Here is a 20404-nt window from a genome sequence, read left to right on the forward strand (position 1 = left end):
GTACAGTACAGAAGATTTTGAAAATGAACCATTCCCCGACTTTCTCCGTTGCCTTTAGCACCCTGTGGACTGATTTCTATGTTAAAGAACTCCAGACCTTGCTAAGGTGAACAAATCGGTAGCAAATACTGTGTTGAGTGGATGATGTCAGCTTCATCCAAACTCCCAGTGCCGATCTGGCTGGTAAATCGTTTGTTAATTACTTAATCAGCTAACAAACCAAAACCAGATCCCTGCAGTGCAGCTAAGTTTAAGCTACCTGGCTAACCTTTACTTGTTTGTTTGGTAACGTTATCGCCATGGTCGGACAATGAGGAGTGCTCCCACAGCAAGCACACAGTGAGGGCTGGTGAAGAGACTGACAGGGTCAGCAAGATCTTTATGGATGTTCACACCTGCCTACATACTGAGAAAAGCAGGATGCAGGCTGTAGTTCACTTTGGGAATTTTGGGCTCAGTATCTTTCCCTGGGATACTTCAGCATGCAGACTTGGCTGAGGACATGTCCAGAGTTCATCACCACATTGTTTGAGGTGAGATTTCCAGTTCTGCCAGAAAGCAGTCAGTCAGTGAGGAAATCCACTGAGGCCAAGGCTGTACAGTTCTACACGCCTTGTGAAGTAAAAGTCAGAGGTCGACTGAGAAAACAGGTTTTCAAGGTTTTAAAAATGATGGAGATGATGATTGTTGTAGTTGAATTAAGCCACTGCCTCTAAAAATGTGAGCATACGTCTCTGACATCCACCTCCCTGATCTACACGCCTGTTTTTGCTGAGCTATAAAAAGCTCACAGGTATGTAGAAGACACAGTTCAACTGAGAAAACTTCCAATGTGAGAATGAAGATCACTGTGTTTCTCTTGTTGCAGCTGGTCTGCTCAGCTCAGTCTACAGCGGAGGCAGATAAGGAAATTCTTGCAAAGCAAATCGCGCTCCAGCAGCCCTGTCCACAGGACGTCCATGCTGTGCTGAGAGAACTGACCGCCTCAGTGGCTCAACAAAAGGTGGAGATGACGTTCTTACAGAAGGAGAACCAAGGTACAGTATCATGTCAGGTAGTGATAGAAGTAACAGCATCAGGAAACCTTCACTAGGAACCACTGTTGATTTACAAAGGTTTCTGTGTCATGCCAGAAATATCCACAACATTTTGGGTTTTGTGTTGTTTCCTGTAATCAGACCAATATGTCAGAGCTTTTTCCAAAACAGTTAGTGGTGCAGAAAAAACAAACTCTCAAAGGTATTTGTGCTTTTTTTTTTCAGAGCAAACAGCAAAGCTGAAGACTGAGATTAACAATCTGAAGCAACAGCTTGAAGGTATGATGTAGAAATAATCGTGACGGATCGCATGCTGATTTCTCTGATATGTGAGACATTGATGAGTTGATCTGCGTTTCCATTTATAGCCATTCAGAAATGTATTCAGAGAATATTTCATATTTAAGATACATGTAGAGAACTCCTAAATATCCTGCACAGTTAAGATCTGGAACCATGTTTCTAAGAGTAGATAATGTCATTACTCTCTCAGTCAGACAGGTGGCGTTCTCAGTCTCTCTGTTGACTGAAGGTTCGGCGACTCTTGGACCCTTTGGCACGTTCACTACTCTGATCTTCAAACATGTCGTCACAAACATTGGAAATGCCTACAACCCAAACACAGGTACTGAACTCTGAAATACTCACAGTCATGATGAAGTTGCTCTGATTGACAGATGTTGATTTTCCATTTGAAATGACAAAAACAAATGTTCCACAGGTATGTTCACTGCACCTGTGAGAGGAGCGTACCACTTCGAGTTCTACATAGGTACGTCTGGAGCGAGTACAGCTGCTGTGTTGGTCAAGAACACAAACCACATTTTTGCAACATATGAGCACCAGTCATCTGGTTTTGGGAGTACTGCTCAAGGTGCTTCACTGCTTCTAGAGGCTGGAGATGTTGTGTTTGTTCGTCTTTGGGTTCACAACACGATATTTGACAATCAAAATCGCCACACCACCTTCAGTGGTCATCTGCTGTTCACTATGTGAGAGGGAAACACTCCCTCTTTTTCAACTATATGAAAATTGAAATGTTGAGAGTTTTAAACTCTTCATCTGATCATGATAAACAATTATGGTGTATGGGTAACTTTTTTTCTGATTCCCTGTCATTTGAACTAAAGAATAAACATATCACTTCTTTATTATTTTTGTTTCATATTTTAAACTAAATATAATATCACTTCAAACATGAACTATGACAGTGTTTTATGGTCACATTCATCAAATGTTCAAGTTTAGTTTATGGTTAAAACTCCAATATTTTTCTACCTGTTTGGTTTTAATTTAAAGGTTTATTTTGCTCTTATTATCACATAGTCCCACGTACTGCCCACTACCATTTTAGCTAAAAGGATGTGGCCATATGTGAGGTCAGACATGTTTCTCCAGCTGAACACCAGTAAAACAGATCCTTGTCGTTGACTCTCAGCTCATTACATTACAAACACTGCCACCTACTGTTTCTCTGCTGGAACAGGTCAAGCCTGTGTTAAAGCTGTTAGCTGTGCACCACAAAGCTGGTCCAGTCATGTTTTTATCTCCATTATTACAACAGACTTTTGATTTCCAAGCCACTTGTCTTAGTGAGAGATCTATTCATCAGCAAGTAATTATACAGACTTTATTTAGAATTCATTTTAATATCTTACTGATTACTTTAAAGACTCCTCAGTCACATTTCTGACCTTTTAGTACTGTATGAACCAGTTGTTGGTGTTTTCCTGTTTCACCTCACATTTCCTGTTCTTTAAGTATTTCCTCATTCCCCCAAAAACAGTGAAACTGACACTTTATTTCATGATATAGTGCAGACAGAGCACAAAGAGGAAACTACAGCTTTGTTTAGATTTTGTCAAAAGTCCCTCTATTACATTGGGGGGAGGGGTAAAGTGTCATCTTGTATTGTTAAAGTAAATTATGTTTCTGTGCAAAATATCTGTAGCCATGCAGTGGCTGCAGCAGGATCCATATTGTATCCCCAACACCACATTTCACAAAACACTATATTTCACACAACACAGAATATCCCTAAATGCACAAAACATCTCATAAAACACTACATTTTGCCAAACATCGAACCTGTCCAGATGTTGTTTCCTTTGTAGAATCACAGTAAGACAATAAACACTGTTACTGTACTAACCCTTTCAGTTCATGTAGATAATGCAGCTGCCTCAGTACTTATTTTGCACGTGGGTGAACATTTTCTTTCTCGTACACTGAAGAAGTATCACATTACAATTGATCAAATTCAGACAGGAGATCAGTGTCATGATGAGGAACAGTATGTTGTGGTATTTGTTTACCTTATGCTCTGAAAAACAACAAATGAGATAATTATGTTTTTTTAGCCTTAAGAAACAAAACCCCAGTAGGAACAGCTTCAGTGCATTCTAAGAGAAATGAACACAAACACATATCCTCTTCTTTAAATTTCCAGCAGTCTGGGCATGAGAACTGCACTGCTGCATCTCATCCATTAAAGACAACAGAGGCGTCACATGTAACAGAACAGCATCTGCATTTGTCCCACCATGTTGGCTCATTCACTCAGCTACCTCTGCTGCCAGTTTAACAGCAAAACAACTGTGTGAACACCTTTCATAGAGCAAGGCAAAATAACAATATGACATTCCCACCTTGAGCAGGTCTCCTATGAGAATAAAGCTGCAGTTTCCTCGTTGTGGTTTCTCCGCTCCCCGTCCTGATGATGACACACTATACCAAGAGAAATGTACTGTCACTTTGTTTTGTTCTTTGGAAAATGAGGAAATATTCAAAGAACAGCAAATCTGAGATGAAACAGGAAAACCTCAACCTTAGTGATGGGTTCAAACCTGGTCTGTCTGATTCTTCTCAGGAACAAAATGTAAAGCTGTTGAAATGAAGCTGAAAACACTGAAAAGTTATAAAAAAATCAAATCTTTGACCACGTTTTTACATTAGACTCCTTCACAGCCTTGATGTCAATCAGGAGACCTGATTAATCTCCACTCTGTATTCTTACATTCATTTTTACAGCTGTGTACATTGTCATTTATCCAAGATAGTGTTGTTTCATACCAGGGGCACGAGCAGCATTTGCTGCATGTTGGTCATTAAAGAAGCAAGTAGCTTAATGCTGAGGGGGGGCAGTTAAAAACACCAGAATGGACTCATTTGTTTTCCTTGTTGTGAGATGTTAAATGTTGGTAATGTGAAACTTGTTTTTGCCGTTTTGAGGAACTGAACTTCTCATTGTCTCTACCTCTGGCCCACCCCACAAAAATTGTTTTCACATTTCACATATCATCTGATACTGAGTCTTGCTATCAGTCATATCTCGCATTGCCCAACATAAATCCAGATTATATTGAGTATAATCAATATTGTCAATATATTATATTGAGTTCCATCAATCGTCCCTTCTGTGCAATCAGAAGAAAAAGGCCAATGGACGAAGGAAGATTTCCCGTTGGAGTGACGGATGGATGGTTGGAAGGATAGATAAAAAAATAAAATGTGTTTTTTTTTCTGAAGGAGTGACGGGAACTGATGACCATCTGTTTTCTCATACTTCTGACATCTTGACAGGCTGGTTTGTTTTCCTTGTTGTGAGATGTTAAATGTTGGTAATGTGAACTGTGTTTTCAACTTGTTTTTCCTGTTTTGAGGAACAAGGAAATATTCAAAGAAAAATTCATCAAGTTTCAGGTGAACACCACTTCAAAGGAAGTTCTTGTTCATCCAGTTATTGATGAGTTCAAACCTGGGTCATTTTGTTCTTGACTGCAACAGAACTAAATCCATGTAATCGAGGCTTCAAGGCCTCGAAAACTTAGCTCGTGTTTAAATATAATCTCACAGAATCTTGTTGCCATTAAATGTAAACAGAGATCAGTGTCTTGTCTTATATGATTATGCCATCACAGTACAATAACCCAGGGCGATCGAGAAGCTGTCATGTCGTTCATCTTTATATGCAGTCATTTGAAGGAATGTATCATAGGAGACGTCACACTAGGCTTTAAAATACAAAATATTCTGACATGTTAGTTTTTTCATCGGGGTGTCCTGTGATGTCCCAGACACTACATCTCTGTTTTTTGATTATGTCGCGCTACAAGGCCCGTTTGTTGTTCTAAACGTTCAGATTTGGGCCCAGTGCTAGAAACTGTTGTTGAATTAAGCCACTGCCTCTAAAAATGTGTGCATACGTCTCTGACATCCACCTCCCTGATCTACACGCCTGTTTTTGCTGAGCTATATAAAGGTCACAGGTTTGTAGAAGACACAGTTCAACTGAGAAAACTTCCAATGTGAGAATGAAGATCACTGTGTTTCTCCTGTTGCTGCTGGTCTGCTCTGACTCCACAGCTCAGACTACACCGGAGGCAGATGAGGAAATTCTTGTAAAGCGAAGTGCCCCCAACAGCCCTGTCCGCAGGACGTCCATGCTTTCCTGAGAGAGTTAACCACCTTATTGGCTCAGAATGAAGGTACAGTATCATGTCAGGTAGTGACAGAAGTAACAGCATCAGGAAACCTTCACTAGGAACCACTGTTGTTTTACAAAGGTTTCTGTGTCATCCCAACTATTAATGTGTGAATATACCACCCAGGATTGGTTGCAGCTGAAGAGATACTTTATAGTTGGTCAGATGATGATGTCCATGTTTATGGATCCCTGAGCCACGTTTCTAGTCTTCACCCCACAAGCAATAATCTCTCTAACATGCTAATACGTTGAGAAGAGTCAGTAGGATGGAAAATATTTACACAATAAGCGCTTCGTAGCTGTCCACATGGTGGTGCTATTGCTAACACATTTTAATATGTTGAGCATCTGCCCAGGGGGAATGTATGCAAGAGGTATATGTGTAGTATGTGAAAAACTAATGCTTTTATGTGCATTTCCATAGATGTCAACTGAAACAGTGTTTATTTAATATTTCAAATGAAATGTATCATCAGAGTGTTAAAAAATGCAGAAAATTCCTAACAATCTGCAATGTTACCATCTGGAACCGCGTTTCTAGTTGTTAATATATGAGAATAGAAGTGAGTAAATAATTAGTGTAACTGTTGCCTGTCATTACTCTCTCAGTCAGACAGGTGGCGTTCTCAGCCTCTCTGTTGGCTGAAGGTTCGGTGACTCTTGGACCCTGTAACACGTTCACTACTCTGATCTTCAAACGTGTCGTCGCAAACATTGGAAATGCCTACAACCCAAACACAGGTACTGAACTCTGAAATACTCACAGTCATGATGAAGTTGCTCTGATTGACAGATGTTGATTTTCCATTTGAAATGACAAAAACAAATGTTCCACAGGTATTTTCACTGCACCTGTGAGAGGAGCTTACCACTTCGAGTTCTACGTAGCTGTGATTGGAGGTCAAACAGCTGCTGTGTTGGTCAAGAACAAAGAGCGCATTTTTGCAGTGGCTGAGTATCAGTCGCCTGGTTTTGGGAGTTCTGCTCAAGGCGCTACACTGGCTCTAGAGGCTGGAGATGTTGTGTTTGTTCAACTGTGGGCTGACAACAAGATATTTGACAATCAAAGTCACCACACCACCTTCAGTGGTCATCTGCTGTTCACTATGTGAGAAGGAAACACTCCCTCTTTGATATGAAAGATATGAAAATTAAAATGTTGAAAATTAGAAATTCTTCATCTGATCATGACAGACAATCATGGTGTATGGGTATCTTTTTCTTTTTTGATTCATTTCCCTGTCATTTGAATTGAACAATAAACATGTCATTGCAGCATCTGTGAACATTTCTTTATTATCTTTGTTTCATATTTGAAATAGAAAATGAAATACTGACCAGAATATTGACATTAGATAAAAGCCATAGCAAAAGCATAACATTAAGCACTGCCTCCTGTCTGTAAATAACATGTTGGCAAACAAAATGAATACATGCTGTATTTGTTCACACACAGCCAATATAACTTCAAACATGAACTATTTCCTCATCCAGTGTAATGACAGTGCCTTATGGTCACATTCATCAAATGTTCAAGTTTAGTTTATGGTTAAAACTTCAATATTTTTCTACCTGTTTGGTTTTAATTTAAAGGTTTATTTTGCTCTTATTATCACATAGTCCCACGTACTGCCCACTACCATTTTAGCTAAAAGGATGTGGCCATATGTGAGGTCAGACATGTTTCTCCAGCTGAACACCAGTAAAACAGATCCTTGTCGTTGACTCTCAGCTCATTACATTACAAACACTGCCACCTACTGTTTCTCTGCTGGAACAGGTCAAGCCTGTGTTAAAGCTGTTAGCTGTGCACCACAAAGCTGGTCCAGTCATGTTTTTATCTCCATTATTACAACAGACTTTTGATTTCCAAGCCACTTGTCTTAGTCAGAAATATATTCATCAGCAAGTGATTATACAGACTTGATTTAGAATTCATTTTAAGATCTTATTGATTACTTTAAAGACCCATTTAGTACTGTATGAACCAGTTTGTAGTTTGAGATCTTCAGGGAGAAGATGGACGACTGGTTGTATCCCCAGTCTATAAGTTTACTGCAAAATCAATGGTATGTATTTTGCTAATGATTTAAATGTTGTACATCGTGACCTTCTCCTTACTCAGGAATAAAACATACACACATTTCCAACATTATTATGACAATGCATTTGATTGATCAATATGTTCCTATTTTAATTCAGAACAAATATAATGAAGATATGATGAAATGTTTATTCTTTAATTGAAATGACATGAAAAAGTAATCACTTTATACCCGTACAACCATTATTGTCAGTCATCCTGTGTATTTTGATGCAGATCTGGATCCAGACACAGATAAAAAAAAAATCTGAATATTTTAATTTTCAAACATTCTTGTTTTGATTATTGAATCTCTTTGTCATTCAGTTTGTACATGAAGCAGGTAAAGACATTTACATTGGTACAGATTTCCAAGATAATCAGAGAATTAATCACTGCAAGACAAACCTTCATCATTATCAGACATCATGAACTGTTTCCTTCTCACATTGTGAAAAGCAGACGTCCACTGAAGGTGGTGTGGTGATGTCGGTTGTCATACATCTTTGTTTGAGGCCACAGCTGCAAAAACACAGTGTCTCCAGCCTCTAGAAGAAGTGTAGCACCACTAGAAGAAGTCCCATAACCGGACGACTGTTGCTCATAAGCAAGAAAAATTTGCTCTGTGTTCTTGACCAACACAGCAGCTGTGACAAATCCATGTGCACCTATGTACCACTCGAAGTGGTACGCTCCTCTCACAGGTGCAGTGAACATACCTGTGGAACATTTATTTTTAGTCATTTCAAATGGAAAATCAACAGTTCTACTCTGTCAGAGTAACAACAGGTGACATTTATTGTTAATATTTCAGAGTTCAGTACCTGTGTTTTGGTTGTAGGCATTTCCAATGTTTGTGACGACGTGTTTGAAGATCAGAGTGCTGAGTGTGTCAAAGGGTCCGACAGTGATCTCACCTTCAGCCGAGAGAGAGACTGTGAAAGCCACCTGTTTGACTGAGAGAGAGAGCAATGTTATTTAAATTGATACACTGATGTGAGCGTTATTAGATGTAGTTTCCTACTATTAACTGCTAGTTTTATTTAATTTATGAATGTATTGTCAGATCGAAAATCTTAAAAGTTTATAATTTTCAGACTTAAAAAACTGGTTAACAGAAAACAACATTCTTGCTACACTGTCCTCCTGGGCACTACAATAAGAATACAGTTTTAAATTATGACAATTTCCACATTATACCTTCCACCTGTTGCTTCAGTTTGGTAATCTCAGTCTCCTGCTTCTCCAGCTTTGCTTCTTGTGCTGAGAAAAAAAGAGCACAAAAAACAATTTTTGTTTGATTCTTAGAACACCATCGATTTTCTATAGAAATGGCTCAAATATACTTTTGATTCAGCAAACATCATAATGCTCAAAATGTTGTGTTGCTCAGTTTCATGTCAGTCTTTGTGGATATTAACGAACTGCTATGACATGACACAGAAACCTTTGTAAAAAAACAGTGGTTCCTAGTGAAGGCTTCCTGATGCTGTTACTTCTATCACTACCTGACATGATACTGTACCTTGATTCTCTATTTTCAAGAACGTTATCTCCACTTTCTGTTGAGCCAATGAGGCAGCCAGCTCTTTCAGCAAATCACGGATGTCCTGTGGAAGAGGCTGCTGAATTTCCTTATCTGCCTCCGGTGTAGTCTGAGCCGTGGAGTCAGAGCAGACCAGCAGCAACAGGAGAAACACAGTGATCTTCATTGTCACGTTGTAGGTTTTCTCAGTTGAACTGTGTCTTCTACAAACCTGTGTGACCTTCATATAGCACAGCAAAAAGAGGCGTGTAGATGGTGGAAGTGTGCTCACATTTTTAGAGGCAGTGGCTTAATTCAGCCACAACAATCATATCTCCATAATTTTTAAAACCTTGAAAACCAGTTTTCTTAGTGATCTGCCCTACCTCAGCCTTCAGCTACTTTAATGAGTCCTCATGATACAATTGTGTTTGAAAATGAATAATTGTATTTAATATGAAAGTCCACTGCAAGGTCATGATGCAGTTATTTCTCCAATTTATCAACATAGTCAAAGATACCAGAGCTTTTTATTTTTCAGAATTTAATTCTGCCCTCCCACCCAACCCAAGATATAGCCTGAACTACCACCACACCTCAATGTGATGCTGATTGTGAAAGGTTTTTATCCTATTTTATTGACATGGTGGAGTCAGTAAGAGCGTCTGCTACCTCAAAAACCGTTATAATAGATAAGAAGGGGACAGAGTCATTTGATTATTGAGTAATTGTTGTATTTCTGCATTTAAAACAATTCTTACTGATTAATGTTGTTTTCCTTTGCAAGTACTAACTGAACTGCATTATCTACCTTTGAAGTAAAGGTTTCCTAGCTTCATTATATCTAAGGTTTCCTCAGTGATAAGAAGGGGAAATGAAAGCACCAGAGAGAGAGAGTGGACACAGGTGACTGGAAGAAATAGGAAGTAACTGAATTACTCAGTGGATGAGACAGTTAACAAATCAGCAAGATTGTAAGTTCATGGTTGTTTGACCTAAGCGTTGGGTGCAAGACCTTAAGAACTGATGGTCACACCATCTCTAGTTCCAACCAGTCCAATTAATGAAGGTATAATGATTTTCACCTCAGCTCAGCCTGTTAGCATTTTAACACGGCTGATGGGGATGTCATTAGTTCTGAAGGCATTTGGTAATAAAATAAAGTCGCAGACAAATTTAAATGTTTGACCTGAAGGTGGCGTTAGATGAAAAGTCAGAGGATCATCAGAGTTATTACAATTCATCCTGAGGAGAATATTAATGTCTGGACTATATTTAATTTCACTGCAAACCATCCAATAGTTCTCCAAAACTAAAAGTATCAACCTCATGTTGGTGGGAGAAGTGAAAGTCACCAGAGTCGGCTGTAAACGGCTAACCTCACTCTACAAAATTTTATGGTTATTCATTCAAAAGTCTGGACGAAAGAACCGACTGACTGACCGCCTTTACTATCCATCAATGACTATAAAAAGAGACGACATGACAGCTCCTCAAAAGTAAAGTCTAAACATTTTGATCGCCCCCTGGTGGCTGGCTGCAGTATAGGTCATAAACTCTGTTCCCTCCATGTTAATGGATGGGACATGAGCCACTCTAAAAAAGTATGCGTCAAATAAATGTGTAGATGTATGGTCAGGACTTCAATAACCATCCACCCGACTCCACCAGCCAATCACTACTTCACAAACTCTGTCTCCTAATGACATCATCAGCACGTAGATGGTAGCGTTCATATTCAGGATATTTTGGCTTCACAGAGAGGAAGTGGAGACTCGTCGTCCATCTTTCTATATGGTCATTACTACACATAGAGCCCTGCTGCTGACATGACTAAAAACCAAAGAAAGTTATTAAACACTAAGGAACATGTTCACATTGTGTCTCCCAGTTCCTGTTTTAGTGCCGGTGATTTCTCAGGTGTGTGAGTTATCAGGAAAGAGGGAGGTCAGCTGCACCTCCAAAGGACCGAATCTCACCTTCACCTGGAAGCTCAACAACAAACCACTGCTCTCCACCCCAGCAGACAACGAATCACCACCTGCAGAGCACGTTAGCCGTCCTGTCACTGCTACCATCACTGTAGAGGCCAACCAGTCTGGAAATCTGGCTTGTGAAGTTAGAAATGAGGTCAGCAGCGGTGAGGCATCTGTGCATCTGAGAGACTGTCACGGTAAGATTGAAGACTATGAAAGGAACTTTTCAGAGTCAGAATAGTTGGAGGATTCTCCCCTATTTTACTGCGTCTACACTTCAAGAACTGGGAAAGATTGTAATTCTTAAGACACCATTTTGAGGGACTTTTTTTTAGCTTCTACTCAGGAGTATGCACTCTCCTAGCACAAGAGGAACTACAAGTGACGTAGACGGTAATTGACTAGTCAGACATGAGCCAAAACAACACCGGCGACCGCCATTTTAAAACAGTCGGTCATGTAAACAAAAGCTTGTAACGGCTTGTAACTCCAAAATGGTCAGTACATATGGTAACTCAGTTAGGAAACAGTGGCTGCTAAATGTGCACCAAAGGACTATAATAGACTTTTGTTTTTTTTCTCATAACACTTGACAGATTAACATTCTGCTAAAACTTCTTCAAATGTTAATGCTCTGTTCATTTTTATTTAATGAATTTAAAAAGAAGAATTGGTACTTGACCTAACTAAGCTGACGTATGTGTGTCAATCTTTTTGAAGCTGCTGAGTTCCAGTTTCCTTATGTTGCTGCGATTATTGCTACAGCCTCACTCCTCTTCCTCTTCGCTCTGTTGGTTTGCTTCATCCTTTTATTCAAGAAATCCAACTCTCAGGATGTTAACGGAGGTAAGACAGAAAACTGCTAAAAGGTCAGGTCACCCAAATAACAAAAACCCTCACTTTTAGATAATCCTTTATTTATGATGACAATGTAATGCCACAACTAACTAACTTGTCATAACTAACATTTTGAAATTAGCATTATCGTAAATAACAGAATAATTTAAATGGTGACTCAAATGCTTCGAAGTGTCAAATGTTTGCCGGTTGAGATCACATCTACTGCAGCAGAAGTCTGTTTCTTTTAAGTGACAAAATCAAACCAGTTCCTCCCTCTCCCAGGTGATTCAGATGCTGGTGGAGTTGTATACGCAGATGTGAAAATACACATGGGTATGAAGCGGGAAATGAAACACTCTGCAGAAACAGTGGAGTATGGACAGATCAGAGTCCATCATCAGCCAAATGAATAGACTGAATGAGTAGAGTGAATGAGTAGACTGAATGAGTAGACTGCACAGCAAGTTAGCAGCTTCAAAAAGTGATTCATGCAATGTTGAATATAATGACAGATGTTGATCCAAAGCTCCTCTTTAGCAGCTTAGGAAACATGCTTCATATTGTTTTGTCATCTTGATTCTTACTGAAGTTTCCTAATGTTATGACCATTGCTATTAAACGTGAATTTGAATAGATCAGAAAGGGACAGAATCATTAGATTGTTGATTAATTGTTGTATTTCTGCATGTATAACATTTGAAATGATTTTTACTGATTATTGTTGTTAGCTTTTGCAAGTACTAACTGTGCTACATTAAGGAAGCAGACAGAAATGTAGAATAGACATAAATAATTATGAGGATTGTTGTTGATTATATGTATAATGACGTGTTAATCCTGTGTAACTGATGAATGATAAGAAGTGGAAGTGAAAGCAGCAGAGAGACAGAATGGACACAGATGGCTGAAGGAAATGGGAAGGAAAATAAAGTGTGTTAACAAATCAGCAAGGTTGTGAGTTGATGTTGCTTCATGGCTGTTTTGATCTGAATGTTGGGTCCATGACCTAAAGCCCTGTTTACATCAGTTGTTAAAAACTGAAAAGTTTTTTTTAGCAGGCAGTACCTTCACCTCAGCCTATATTTGACATAACTAAAGTTTTGTACTGATGGTCAGTCAGGCAGGTTGATCTTTTCCACTTTAATGACAGGGCTGGACAGGACTCCTGTACTGGAGTGCCTGGGTAACATTTAAGGGGAGGCCATAATCCAGCATCAAATCCTCAATCCTAGTACTAACTCCTGGGCAAAGGGAAGAACTGCCTTTATCCTACATGGCATGAGAGTAGAGGACAAAACTTCAGATGCTGGTAACCCTCATCACAGGGGAATATACCACCATGGAGTCCATGGAGGCGGTGTCACAAAAAACAGAAAAATGGACATTGATGTTTGATTCAGGAAACCAGATGTGGTCAGCCTTATAGGCCTCCTAAAAGAAGGCCATGCCCAAGACCAGTCCAAACATAAAAATAAGACAACAAGAGCTCAGACGACGAGGCCACCAACAAGGAGAAAGAACTCCAACAAACCGACTCTACCACAAGAGATCCAGAATATCAACCAGAGCTGGTTGTTGGATTTGGCGATATTTTCAACCATGTAAGTCATGATCTGATCAGAACACCTGCAGCTTGAAACAGTCCAGTTAATGATACAGAAAATGAAAAGATAGAGTGGTTAGTTTGTTGATTAATTGTTGTATTTCTGCTTTTATTAGGAGTTCGACACTTAGAAACTGTTCCTCGGTCGTCTTTGATTCGATCAGATTTGAGAGTGAACAAACAACCCTCCTGATGTCGTTATGTTTTTATTCAATTCTTGTTTTTAAATTCTAATTGGTTCAAGGAAACATGACACCACTTCTATTCAAACAAACCACGCCCACATCCACCTCCCTGATCTACACGCCTGTTTTTGCTGAGCTCTATAAAGGTCACAGGTATGTAGAAGACACAGTTCAACTGAGAAAACTTTTAGCATAAGAATGAAGATCACTGTGTTTCTCCTGCTGTTGCTGGTCTGCTCTGTCTCCACAGATCAGTCTACACCAGAGACAGATAAGGAAATCCATCTCCAGCAGCCCTGTCCACAGGACGTCCATGCTGTGCTGAGAGAAATGACCGCCTCATTGGCTCAACTGAAGACGGAGATGACGTTCGTACAGAAAGAGAACCAAGGTACAGTGTCATGTCAGGTAGTGACAGAAGTAACATCATCAGAAAACCTTCACTAGGAACCACTGTTGTTTTACAAAGGTTTCTGTGTCGTGTCATAGCAGTTCATTAGTATCAAGATAGACAGACAAGTTATTTGTGTTTTTTTCTCAGAGCAAGCAGCAAAACTGAAAGAGCTGGAGAAGCAGGAAACTGAGGTGGAGAGGCAGAAGACTGAGATTAACAACCTGAAACATGAGCTGAAAGGTATTATGTTGAAATGACTCTGATCACATGCTGATTTCTCTGATATGTGTCATATATGAGAACTCCTAAACATCCTGCACAGTTAAGATCTGGAACCATGTTTCTAAGAGTAGATAATGTCATTACTCTCTCAGTCAAACAGGTGGCGTTCTCAGTCTCTCTGTTGGCTGAAGGTGACGCGACTCTTGGACCCTTTGGCACCCACACTACTCTGATCTTCAAACATGTCGTCACAAACATTGGAAATGCCTACAACCCAAACACAGGTACTGAACTCTGAAATACTCACAGTCATGATGAAGTTGCTCTGATTGACAGATGTTGATTTTCCATTTGAAATGACAAAAACAAATGTCCCACAGGTATGTTCACTGCACCTGTGAGAGGAGCGTACCACTTCGAGTTCTACATAGGTACGCATGGAGCGAATACAGCTGCTGTGTTGGTCAAGAACACAAACCACATTTTTGCAGCATATGAGCACCAGTCGGCCAATTTTGGGAGTTCTTCTCAAGGCGCTACACTGCTTCTAGAGGCTGGAGATGTCGTGTTTGTTCGTCTGTGGCAACAGTCAAAGACGTATGACAACTCAAATCGCCATACCACCTTCAGTGGTCATCTGATTTTCACTATGTTGGAGGGAAACACTCCCTCTTTATCTTAAGTGAAAATAAAAGTCAGTAGTGACAGTAATAGTACACAGGTAGAGACCTCATGATATCAGATTTCGACTGTTTCCTCATTCAGCCTCACCTCATAGAATCACAGGAGGTTGTGGACAGAACAGTTAGAATAGATCAGAAAGGGACAGAACCATTACATTGTTGATTAATTGTTGTATTTCTGCATGTATAACATTTGAAATTATTTTTACTGATTATTGTCATACTAACCAAAATGCATTATCTACCTTTGAAGGTTTTCTAGCTTTCTTATATCTGACATTAGGGTTTCCTAAGTACTAGTGGCCTCTTTCCAGTGATAAGAAGGGGAAGTGAAAGCAGCAGAGAGACTGAGTGGACACAGATGGCAGTAACTGGAAGTGACTGAATCAAAATAAAGTGGCAGTTAACAAATCAGCAAGGTTGTGAGTCCATGTTGCTTCATGGTTGTTTTGACCTCAACATCTCAGCATCAGCCTGGTTCCCTCCACAAAAAGCTAATGTAACACTGTCATTTCATTTAGCTCTGAGCTCTTCTACAAAAGCCTTTCTTCTTAGAAAGTTAGTGAGAGTTTGAAAGAGCGTGAGTAGAAACACAACGAGGCTGTAAAGGTAGACTGGTGAGTAGATGGGTTTTCATGTTAACGTCCCCGACAACCTCTGTAGTCTCATTTAGACACTCGTTAGCAACCGCCTTTTTTAAGACACGTAAAAGCTTCAAACATCAGGAGTGGGGGATTTACTGACCCATTTTATGTCGGAGAATCAAACCTGAAAATGTCTTGAGCTTGTGTTAAAACCACAGACCTTATTTCAGACATTTAACCAGAAACACACTGACTCTGGGATGAGGGAACAGGAAGTGCTAACATGCTAACATGTTAACTGACTCATGGTTTTAGGACTCATTCCTGCACCACTCTATTGCTTGGACAGGGCTGTCACCCCAAAAAACCAATAAGCATCTGGTTTTGTGAGATCCAGGGACCTGAATCTTACATTTCTGCCAGTCGGTGAAACCCTTAGAGCCATTTTTGTTTTAGATTTTAGCCAAAGGTACAGGTTGCATTTACACCTACCTAAGATCTGAACAAAATGCAAGGCAGACTACCTCCAGAGGTGCTCAGGTAGATCCAATCACAACACCTTTAAACCTATTTCCTTATCCAGATAAGGTGTTGGGATACAGATCGCATTTTAAATGCTGAAAGACACACTCTTTTGCTCAATAACATTCATATTAATTGGAACATTGACAAAAACACTTCCCTCTTGATTCTGAGAAATTCCCAGAAACACTTTTTGTTGGGCGTCCTCCTCCGTCACGAACAGTTCGTCATGGTGACGCTCTGTCACGGTCAGTTGGATTTCCTCTCTAAGAGACAAACAAGCTGCAACAAGAGCTCTGTCAGCGAACCCACGACACCCATTAAGCTCTTTGCATGGCATGTGTTGGTGTCGTTAAGGCCCTGGGTTACTGTGTAGTCAGGCCTCACCATCTCTGGGTGACACAATACAGAGGTGTAGAAACCCCATTCCAAACCCCATTGACATTAGTAACAATTCCAGTAACTCAAAATCCATCGGTGTATTGCAGCCATGCTCTGTTGATAGTTTGTTGATATGTCTGTAGTTCTTTTTAAATGGGTTAGGTTATAGGTTTTGTTTGTGTCAGAAATTCCTGGTATCTCTGACTGGTGATTACAAGTCGGAAGCTAACGTTAACATTTGACATGAACGTGGAAAAAGTCACGTTTCACACATATCCTGTTTTACTCTGTTCCCATTGCACTTGGTTTATTGATAAACCTACAACTATTCCACCTCAGTCAGGCATAAATATCTTTTGCGATATTTAAAAAACAAACAAAATTTTTTCACGTCTTTTTCTTTTTTTAAATGGTCAGATTGTTATTATAAGTATGTGGCAACATTATGATAGGATTCCTACAGAGACAGAGCTTTTTATTAAAGAGGAAGATCCTTTTAGTTTAACCAGAACCATCTCTATATATTACTACCAGACTCCATTGACAAAAACAGGGATTTTACCGAGCAGAACGCAAACCAACAGAGCTCCATCTGTTAGTGTGTTTGTGTCATTGTGTGGTATTTCTACTCATGTAAAGTATCTGATTACTTCTTCCACACAGTAACACAAACACACTAACAGATGGAGGCAGTGGTATTCCAGCAGCTCCTGGTTAAATCCCTGTTTTTGTCAATGGAGTCTGGTAGAGATATATAGAGATGTTTCTGGTTAAACTAAATGGATCTTACTCTTGAATAAAAAGCTCTGTCTCTGTTGCTGAGGTCAGCGGAGGAGCAGGAGGCTGATTGCTGATGGGTATTTGTCAGGAGGAGGTGATCAGATCATGTCGGCTCATTAGCTCTGTTTGTTTTACTAAGTGTTGTAACCAGTCAATCAGAACTAACCTGTGTCCTCTAATACCTGCTGACTGGCAGGTTATCTGTGTGTCCTCACACACCTGTGTTTCCATTACTTCAGGGGACATTACCACTGACTTCCATTCATTTCTCAACATGAACTTAATTCAAATTTTCATCCTTAAATTTAATGATTTACACTGTGGGGACATCAAAAGCTGAGTGAGTCCCCACAGTGTGGATTATTAGACTTATGTCCCCATATGTAATAGAAGCGCACGCACACACACAGGGCAGTGGGCGTGTCCAGGTGGAGGTGGTGGAGTATAAAAGGAGAGGAGACCCTCTGTTCTGCCTCACACCAACCTCCTCTCAGCTGCTCCCTGCTACAGCTCCTCCTCTTCATCACAGACTCTCCTCATTCTGCTCCTCCAGCTCTACAGGTGAGCTCCTCCTCCTCCTTCATCTTCACCTCCATCTCCTTCTTCTCCTCTTTTGGCTCTACAGATGACCTCCTCATCTCCTCCACTTTTCTTCCTCCAACATCATCTCCTCTGACGACTCCACAGGGGAGTAATTCTCCTCCTCCCCTCTCCTCACCTCCATCTCCTCGTTTAGTTCCTCCCTCTCTTTCTTTAATACGGATGTTGATGTTTCTTGTTATGCTAGCATTAGCACTGTAGTTATGTTTCTAGGTGTAATATTTTATTGATACGGTGATTGATCAGTTTTTATCAGAGGCTGATTGATTAATTGGCAGTTTGAGGTTGTTTATGTGTCTTTGTGTTCAGCTCTCCTCCATCATGGCGGCGCTGTGGTTCCAGTCGGTCTCTCTGCTGGTCTTACTGGTCGTATCGTGGCCGGGCTCCCAGGCCGTCGCCCCCCCGCAGCACCTCTGTGGCTCTCACCTGGTCGACGCCCTCTACCTGGTCTGCGGCGACAGAGGCTTCTTCTACAACCCCAAGAGAGACGTCGACCCTCTGCTGGGTGAGATGAACTTTAAAACATACACTGGGCACGTTTGCGTCGCCATAAACAGGAAGTAGATCATCTACGCTGCAGTTGGTTGCAGGGATGATGTATTTTTGTTGTCCAACCTGGAAGTTAGCATTGGTTTTCATGTTTCAGCGGTTAGACACTCGTTAGCAACCGCCTTTTTTAAGACACGTAAAAGCTTCAAACATCAGGAGTGGGGGATTTACTGACCCATTTTATGTCGGAGAATAAAACCTGAAAATGTCTTGAGCTTGTGTTAAAACCACAGACCTTATTTCAGACATTTAACCAGAAACACACTGACAACAGGAACATGCTAACTCACTTCCTGGTTTTAGGACTCGTTCCTGCACCACTTTATTTAACTGTTGCAGTATTCCACACAACAGCTGCTAGCAAAGACAACAAGATTAGCAACACTTGTAATTCATCATCCACTGCTAGTAGCCTGAGGCTGAAACAGGTCATGTGATCAGTGTGTGACCAATCAGGGAAGGGTATGTTGTAACTGATGAGAACTGATCGGGAAGCTAACGTATGTGTCTAGGACGAGGGAACAGGAAATGCTAACATGCTAACTTACTTCCTGGTTTTAGGAATAATTCCTGCAGCTCACTATTGTTGCTGCTACACTGCTACACAACTGCGCGCAAACACACTGAGGTTAGCACCGCCCATCATTTGTAATCCGTCGTAGTAGCTGAGGTTGAAGCGGGTCACATGATCAGATTGTGACCAATCAGGGAGGGATATGTTGTGACTGATAAGAACCAATCAGGAAGTGAACGTGGGCGTCTGCATCATCGTTTCCATCCAGACTAAGTCACAACCCAGAGTTTTCAAACTAAAATGGGACCAGCGGTTTTTCTTGAAAACTCTGGAGGAGCATGGCGTAACCATAGCAACAGCAATACGTTTTAAAACTAAATCAGGTCAGTGTGGATGTAGCTGCAGAAACTGCGATCTTCCCCTTGAATGAATCATCTGTCCCGTCAGGTTTCCTCCCTCCGAAGGCGGGCGGAGCTGCGGCGACGGGCGGCGAGAACGAAGTGGCCGAGTTCGCCTTCAAGGACCAGATGGAGATGATGGTGAAGCGAGGCATCGTGGAGCAGTGCTGCCACAAGCCCTGCAACATCTTCGACCTGCAGAACTACTGCAACTGAACAGCCAGCTTAGCCTGAACCACCTGACCCTCCACCCACCCTCCCTCCATCAGAGGAGCGACGGCGCCGTCCTCTCTCTGAAAAACCAACCGCTGTCAAATGAAGTGCTGAGAAACGGATGAAATTATTTTTCCTAGAAAATAAAGTTTCGTGAATTGAGAAAATATCAGGAGACGTTTGTTCATCGTGTTTATTAATTGTACTAAAGTCAAAATGAGAACAAGTCGTAGTATTTATAAGGCACGTTTAAAGTTGCTGCAGTGTAATCTAAAGTGGTCCACGTCAATGTACATCCACCACAGTGAAGAATGTTGTCACTGACAGACTCAGATTGTTATTCTAATACAATGTTTCATCACATTAATTCATTTAATTTCTCTTTTTCATAAAATGCAAAAAATGACTGAGATTCATTCACTGAGGTGTTTTCCTCACATCGGCCACACGGGGGCAGCACCTCCCTCTGATTCAACAACAGGCAACACAGCAGAGTGTGAGAAGCTGTTTTCATAAATTCTGTTTCATGAACTCAAACGGGACCTGACACATGCAACAACTTCATATAACTCAGTTAAAACATGTATTTTATCAACTTGTGTTGCATTTACGAGCAAAAATATAGTCCGTCCAAAACCATTTGTACATTTATTGACTAATTAATAAATTAGTTTTTTATTAGTTACTTTTTAAAAATATATTGATTATACAGTAAATCAAACTTACTCATTTTTCATTCATACAAATTTTCTTCTCATATTCTTCCATTAATTGCTCTTATTTTCATGAGACGCAAAAAGGACTGTGATTGTTTTCCTCACATCGGCCA

The 20404-nt window shown here is 40.4% G+C and overlaps 4 protein-coding genes across 5 annotated transcripts; 3 read left to right on the plus strand and 1 right to left on the minus strand.

Annotated features, from left to right (window-relative positions):
- Window positions 1–798: 798 nt before the first annotated feature.
- Window positions 799–6803, plus strand: LOC108890179 (complement C1q-like protein 2). Of its 2 annotated transcripts, none has more exons than XM_018687004.2 (4): window positions 799–1037; window positions 1263–1316; window positions 6133–6264; window positions 6361–6803. In XM_018687004.2, exons 1-4 carry the CDS (start codon window positions 839–841, stop codon window positions 6633–6635), a joined length of 660 nt encoding a protein of 219 aa, XP_018542520.1. In that variant the 5' UTR covers window positions 799–838; the 3' UTR covers window positions 6636–6803. The 2 variants fall into 2 exon arrangements, 1 of the variants encoding a protein (XP_018542520.1); XR_001962116.2 differs by lacking the exons at window positions 6133–6264; window positions 6361–6803 and adding exons at window positions 1535–1662; window positions 1759–2191 and having other exon boundaries at window positions 942–1037.
- Window positions 6804–7736: 933 nt separating this feature from the next.
- Window positions 7737–9373, minus strand: LOC108890178 (complement C1q-like protein 2). The gene is made up of 4 exons (XM_018687003.2): window positions 9132–9373; window positions 8807–8869; window positions 8431–8562; window positions 7737–8325 (listed from the first exon to the last, which is right to left on the minus strand). The coding sequence occupies exons 1-4, from the start codon at window positions 9316–9318 to the stop codon at window positions 8051–8053; spliced, it is 657 nt and encodes a 218-aa protein (XP_018542519.1). The 5' UTR covers window positions 9319–9373; the 3' UTR covers window positions 7737–8050.
- A 4522-nt stretch (window positions 9374–13895) lies between these two features.
- Window positions 13896–15448, plus strand: LOC108890177 (complement C1q-like protein 2). The gene is made up of 4 exons (XM_018687001.2): window positions 13896–14126; window positions 14277–14369; window positions 14504–14635; window positions 14732–15448. Exons 1-4 carry the CDS (start codon window positions 13934–13936, stop codon window positions 15031–15033), a joined length of 720 nt encoding a protein of 239 aa, XP_018542517.1. The 5' UTR covers window positions 13896–13933; the 3' UTR covers window positions 15034–15448.
- A 2245-nt stretch (window positions 15449–17693) lies between these two features.
- On the plus strand, window positions 17694–19750 carry LOC108890171 (insulin). The gene is made up of 3 exons (XM_018686994.2): window positions 17694–17862; window positions 18211–18406; window positions 19412–19750. Exons 2-3 carry the CDS (start codon window positions 18223–18225, stop codon window positions 19576–19578), a joined length of 351 nt encoding a protein of 116 aa, XP_018542510.1. The 5' UTR covers window positions 17694–17862; window positions 18211–18222; the 3' UTR covers window positions 19579–19750.
- Window positions 19751–20404: the final 654 nt, after the last annotated feature.

Source organism: Lates calcarifer, unplaced genomic scaffold (genome assembly GCF_001640805.2).
Source record: "Lates calcarifer isolate ASB-BC8 unplaced genomic scaffold, TLL_Latcal_v3 _unitig_1695_quiver_769, whole genome shotgun sequence".
In the NCBI taxonomy this organism is placed as follows: Eukaryota; Metazoa; Chordata; class Actinopteri; family Centropomidae; genus Lates; species Lates calcarifer.